At 42.9% G+C, this 6,502-nt stretch overlaps 2 protein-coding genes across 3 annotated transcripts in view; both read left to right on the forward strand.

Annotated features, from left to right (window-relative positions):
* Positions 1-2,910, forward strand: part of SARC_08103 (hypothetical protein) — a 3,972-nt gene extending 1,062 nt beyond the window's left edge. Inside the window, exons 2-4 of the mRNA XM_014297923.1 lie at positions 433-620; positions 967-1,167; positions 1,373-2,910. Coding sequence (XP_014153398.1) covers positions 433-620; positions 967-1,167; positions 1,373-1,501 — 518 coding nt within the window. The 3' untranslated portion in view covers positions 1,502-2,910. The remainder of the gene's footprint in view (positions 1-432; positions 621-966; positions 1,168-1,372) is intronic.
* Positions 2,911-3,673: 763 nt separating this feature from the next.
* On the forward strand, positions 3,674-5,100 carry SARC_08104. Of its 2 annotated transcripts, XM_014297924.1 has the most exons (2): positions 3,674-4,450; positions 5,041-5,100. In XM_014297924.1, exons 1-2 carry the CDS (start codon positions 3,772-3,774, stop codon positions 5,076-5,078), a joined length of 717 nt encoding a protein of 238 aa, XP_014153399.1. In that variant the 5' UTR covers positions 3,674-3,771; the 3' UTR covers positions 5,079-5,100. The 2 variants fall into 2 exon arrangements, with proteins under 2 accessions (XP_014153399.1, XP_014153400.1); XM_014297925.1 differs by lacking the exon at positions 5,041-5,100 and having other exon boundaries at positions 3,674-4,769.
* Positions 5,101-6,502: the final 1,402 nt, after the last annotated feature.

Consider the following 6,502-nt stretch of genomic DNA (forward strand, 5'->3'; position numbering starts at 1 on the left):
ACACACACACACACACACACACACACACACACACACACACACACACACACATATATATATATCTATACATATATATATATGAAAGAGAGCTAGTGTGTGTGTTTGTATATATTTGATATATACATATATATATATATATATATTCGTACCCATAAATACAAATACATATGTTCAATTAGCGATATTCGATTCTTTTTTTAATATTGGTCTATCACTATGTATGAGGTTATGAGAACACGTCTATGCATTTGTGCAATGTAAAACATCTAAAATGTATAAATAGGTATTCACTTCTACTAATCCCAAAACATGTGTATCATTCTACTGAATATATACTCCTTGCACGATGGTACTTTGAAAATGTTACATAACGATGATTATACAAAACGTATATATTCTTGTCACCTGTCGTATTCTTTGGTACACATATAGGACCATACTCGTGTGCTCTGCGTCAGAATGTCGAGCGATTAGAGCGGTGTAATGTGACGCATGTGGTGTGCATTCGGCACACCAAAGAAGCGTGTGTGATACGACCGAACTCACCAGACAGGTTCAAGTATCTGGTTTTGACCGTCGCGGATGACCCGGAGGAGAACATCATCCACCACTTCCCTGTGGTATGTAATGTATGCCTCACATGTGCATGTTGTCTTCTCTGTGCGTGTCTGGTACGCAGTCATATAAGCCTTGATCATTATACAAGTGTATCCATCCCCATGGTATGCGAGTTTGCTTGCATCACGTTGGTTCCTTACTGGGCTGCCGGGGATCGTCAAAAGTTCTGTATATATATATATCCCATGATTCAGACTAGACCTCAACTCTGAGTGGGTGCTACCCCGTCCATTGATAGCCTCGATGTGACTTGGCTGTTCAGAGGGGCTGCCCATCCCCTCCCATCCCCGATGACACCACGTACCCGTCCAAACGTTAACGTCTTATCGCATTGAATTCCGCTCACAGTTCCGTGATTTCATAAACGAAGCCCAACGCAACGGCACAAAAGCGCTGGTGCATGGTAACGCAGGGATCTCACGCAGTGCGGCATTGGTGATTGCGTATGGGATGGAGTACTACAACACATCGTTCGAAGACGCCTTCAAGGTCATCCAGTCGTACAGATTCTGCATACACCCCAGCGAAGCCTTCTGCTACCAACTCAAGGTATATGCCATGTGTGTAGTTAGTTACAACACAATTCAAGGTGTATTCCATGTGTGTGTACTCTCACACTCTTAGGCATGCGTCGTGCGTTTGTATCCGGGGGTGTGCATTTATGTGTAGTAGGTGCTACGTATATTCGGTAGATACAATTTGTATGTATGGTATTTGCTAAACTCGCGTGTACGGATTATGTAATCACAAACAGGAGTACGAGAATATATATAAGGCGAGGGCAAGTCAGGGCAACGGACGGATACAAAGCAGCAGAAAGAGGCAAAACCGCGAAGATGCCGATGACGGGGATAGAGGCAACGGTCAAACTATGCTGATGTGAGCAACCTTCTCACTTACAACCACGGCACACCAACACGTACAAAGCTTATAATAACGACTCACCAACAGATACAAAGGCTATAATAATATAATAATGGCTCACCAACACATACAAAGGTTATAATAATGGCACACACATGTGCACAGTGCTCGACAGGCTAGGAGCACAAAAGCAGACTTAAAAAGAACGCCAATCAAAGGACATACCAACGCACACCATATACGTACGACTCTGTACCCTAAATGAAGGCACACACAGGCGCAACGTGTAGAAGAGACGATCAAGAATCATTTAAAGTTAAGTTGGCGATCACGTAACATGTAGAGACGGGGGCGATCGAAAGGTATACTGCTGCGCGGCAGACTGGACCATGGCCTATGGGTAACGCAGTTGGTCGGGTGCAGTGTGGGCTATTGCAATGCATTTCTTACGGCCGAACCATAAGCCGTACAGGTCCATGTGATAGCCCCAGCACACTTGCTCAAATGTACGGAGGGTTGTGTTGCACGAGGCCATCACTCCAGCTCAGGCGTGTGGAGGGTTTTGGTTGCACAAGACGGATGTCCTGTCTTCGCAGCGGGAGACTTGGCGATTGTATCCAGCCACTCGCACTACAACAGAAACAGACCTGATTTTAGTCAACATCAGAAAACAGACTGATTTTGGTCTACAATAGCAAACAGACATGATTTTGGTCACCGGGTGCATGAGCTAGCTCGCGTTAAGCAGTGGCGAAGTGGTATAGGGTTCTGATTTCCGTTCCCCGCCCCCACCAGACGGTATGCGGCCAACTCTGGGTTCAAATGCAGCCAACTCTGGGTTCAAATGCAGCCAACTCTGGGTTTAAATACAGCCAACTCTGGGTTTAAATGCAGCCAACTCTGGGTTTATATGCAGCCAGCTCGGGGGGTTTACCGCATCATCAGCGAGTGCGAGACCTGATTTGGGTTTCTGGAGGGACGTCTAATTGTCAATAGTTTGGCAGCGGTCTGTCGGCATCCGCGATGTATTGCGACTAGTACACTATCATGTCATAGCTTTGATTGAGACTCATGAGACAATGCCACATTAAGGCAAAGCACAGCGCTGTATTAGTGCTACATTGCACTTTCGAATTTTTGATTGATTACTAGTAAGCCAACTCTCAAAAAAACTTCAGACATGCATATATTATAGTCATACAATGGTCCGTCAGAGATTGTATGACTAACTGAAATAATGTACAGCTCATTCGATACTGTTGGGGCTGCAAATGAACGGAACAGCTTTGAACAACTTTAGCTTTGGAGGTTATATGACTTAACATCGAAGAAAAAAAATTACAACTCATTGGATACTGTCTACTCACTACACAGCATTGCAGTTGTGTGTCTCTGCCATAATATTTACTTAAATACGTTTAATGTGTATACACCTGACACACTATCTGCTCTTTTCAGAATTTATAGAACTTATCAGCTGCTCTTACAGGATTTATAGAACGTATTCTCAAGAAGGTTGCGTTGCTACTCGTGTCGTTAAATGATGCGCGCTGCGTAATCAATCTGCCAAACCTTTGAAAGAAAAGAATTCTGGCATCGTACGATATCTTAAAAAAGGAATGATTGTGTGAGACTAATAGATTACGTAGTTACCAGTATACGTAATAACGTAATTCTGAAAGTGCGTTGTATTCCGAGGAAAACCAAGTGCAGTATTTACTCACACGTCCCAACTTGAAATATCTATAATAACGGTAGCAATGATTTAAAATTTTCAGAAGTCTATGTAGACAAGTAGAAGACATATATGTAGTAGTCAATACAGCAATACTATTTACCAGCCCCAAGTCCCCACCAGGTCATCATGCATGAATTTTGTTTTTATTTTTATTTTTTATTTCTTATTTATCTCCTCTCCCTTATCACTGATCACATGAAGAAACCCGGCAGAAAAAGCTATGATGTAAATGTGTGTAATGAAAAATGTAACCACAGCTGGTCTAAAATGCTCCAGTTGCATTTTGCCTTTTGGTGACAATTTCCGGGCGCCGGACAGGCCCAGCTAGAGCTGTTGTGCTAAATGTACTGGAGCTTGAAATACAAAGCAGATTTAACTATATTCAATACCCCGAGCTTGAGTGCCCGAGCTATATAAATAGCATATATGCATTGCACCGATATGTACACATATTGACAAACATACTTGGAATAAAATAGCGTTGCTTACGTCCAGTACTCGACACTACCTCACTTGAATCAAACGTCTCAAAGTTACATCTCAAAGTTACAATGGAGGATACATTTATCCTGTCGGTGCTTGGTGCGTGCATATTCGCGGCAGTCGTTGCAGTATGCGCGACATACGGTGTGGAGCGAATGGGTGGGCTTTTGGGTGGTATATTTGAAACCACCCCTACCACAATCATACCTGCTGCTATAGGCATAGCCAGGTCTGTATCCGACACAAAAGAACTATCAAAGGCTATGTCTTCGGTCCCCGTTGGCCTGCTTGTGACGTCCACATTTCTCATGGTGTGGAAATATCTACCTCCGAGGTTAGATGAGCGTATAAGCTCGAATAAGGGTTTGGCTATAACCATATCCGCGAGTTTGATAACATGGCTCATATTCGCATTGTTCTCTGTGTTTTCACTCCAGGATGTCAGTCAGGATCGCATGCTTGTAGTAGGGTATTGTAGTGTGGCCGCTCTATTGCTCATAGGCTTTAGCGCGACTTTTTATACCTTCGAGCGTAATCACGCTCTCCCCAATCCCAAGACGGATATGCCAGAAGAGAAAACACCTGTGAAGACGTTGATTGTGCGTGGTTGCTTCGCCGGGGTGGCTACTGCGGTCACTGTACTTCTGTCGAAGGTTAATGAGGTCGCCGCAGGGGTGTTCTCCACGTTTCCCAGCATATTCCTGACTACAATGGTCAGTTTGTGGTTATCAAAAGGAGCCAAGCTGGGTATGAGTGCTGTAGGTCCTATGACGTTAGGATGTGTGAGTGTGTGTGTCTTTGCACTCACGTTCGGGTATTTCGTGGATTCCTTAGGTCTGAATGTATGGATGGCTGCTTTGGCTTCGTATGTAGCGGGTCTATTGTACAGTACTTTACTTGCATCTGTTATGTGGGCCTCGAAGAAACATCTCAGCCATGCAGACTCGGACGAGTTGCTGTTAAATGAAGATATGGAGGTGGAGGTTTTGAATTAGACACTATCAAATGTTGGTTTGCACCCTGAACATTTTATTTAGATATAGGAATAAATTAGTATAAGCACAGGATTATATAGCGTAATAGTATATGCTCTATCCAATACGTTTATAGGCTTTTGAAATGAAATACAACAGTCTCTTTTGCATATTTGTATGCGATATTCTCTCGTCCCGTCGCTATTATATTGTACGTACAGCACCTTTTCTCGTTTCATATCAGATTATGCTGAATATGCATTGCTGAATGTTATCGCTGGTTCTCTGAAAGAAACGATAATCGGATGGTTTGTTTTAAATCTCACTAACTTGCCTTTTCTTGACCGAACTAACCCTGTGTAGCTTCCGGAACGATACGCACATGCATGTATGACTGCTAGAGGGCAAGTGCGGTTTTAGGCTAAACGGAAACTGCTAGACCATTACAATCTTGCTAAAGGACCAGGTCTGTTCACGCAAATCGACTCGGAATTTCATTGCGCCGTCAAATTAATTTCTCGTGGCTTGCTTATACTACGCCTGCTTTTCTCCATATTTAGACCACAGTACCGAGACCTGCGCATCCATCCGATATCACAACACTTTGTTGATGTGCAAATGGTTCATGTTCTGTTGTTGATTTACACATCATTGTCACTCTGCCGATGTTCAAATGATTCATACTCTCTTGTTGATTTACACATCAGTGTCACTTTGCCGATGTCCAAATGATTCATACTCTCTTGTTGATTTACACATCAGTGTCACTTTGCCGATGTAATAGTTCATGTTCACTTGTTGATTAACGCATCATTGTCGCAAATCTGCGTTCACTTGAGAATCGCAGAATACGAGAGTTATCTGCGCTATAGATGATACACCAAATATGTGCACTACTTAGAGCAGAGATGGGGTACAGTTGCGTTGCGCTCGTGTGCTTGACAGATGTCTTTTTATTGGATACTACATAGTGTTCAGTGTAAAGGGAGTATATGTTTATTCGCTGCGCGATTGCGGATAGTGAGCGCTATCCACGTATAGATATTTAATTCACGCGAGTCTGATAGAAAAGAGGGTAGCTCACATTCAATCGCATTATTTAATTATGTAGAAATGTGGTTAACAAACGAAGCTTTTCAATTCTGTTGGCCATTGTTTCTTCTCGGCTACGTGTAAATGGTTTCTGATTAATCTTTATATACGCAACGTCAACGTGTATTTTCTGTGTTTAAATATGCCTTCGTCATGAGCAATCCTCTAAAATCGACTGAAAGGACGCGAGAATGGTTCGAAGTCGAGCGCAACCGGTTCTGCGAGCCAATCCGGTGCATCAGCTGGTGCTGGTCTGTTTTGTTGATACTGATTAGATACACCTGCGTGTGTATTGCTACTTTACGTGGTGTGAAAAGCAAGAACATCAGCGCCTAGCAAGCATACTTAGTGTGATTTTTCGATTATGAAATCATATTGTGGCTGATTTCGATACCCAGTGAATAGCAAGCGAACATTACGGTATGCCTTCCTACAAATCTGTTTCGAACATGCGAATGTAACACTCCAGGCAGGAAAGCAAGAAGAACAGTTCTTGTAAGTTCAGCGTGTCTACTAGCATCTGGTATCTGTACACACTAACGCACGTATATGCTAATAAAGCAGTGCGCATATCAACATAGACGACTAAACGCATATGTACGAACGTAGGCACAACGAACGCAGGCACATATACACACACCTCACATGTCTTTCCTATATGTTTAATGTGCATTCTCAAGCCCAACATATCAGAAACGTTCTAAATTCGATGATAGGGCCTTGCATACATCAA

Source organism: Sphaeroforma arctica (genome assembly GCF_001186125.1).
Source record: "Sphaeroforma arctica JP610 unplaced genomic scaffold supercont1.698, whole genome shotgun sequence".
Lineage (NCBI taxonomy): Eukaryota > Ichthyosporea > Ichthyophonida > Sphaeroforma > Sphaeroforma arctica.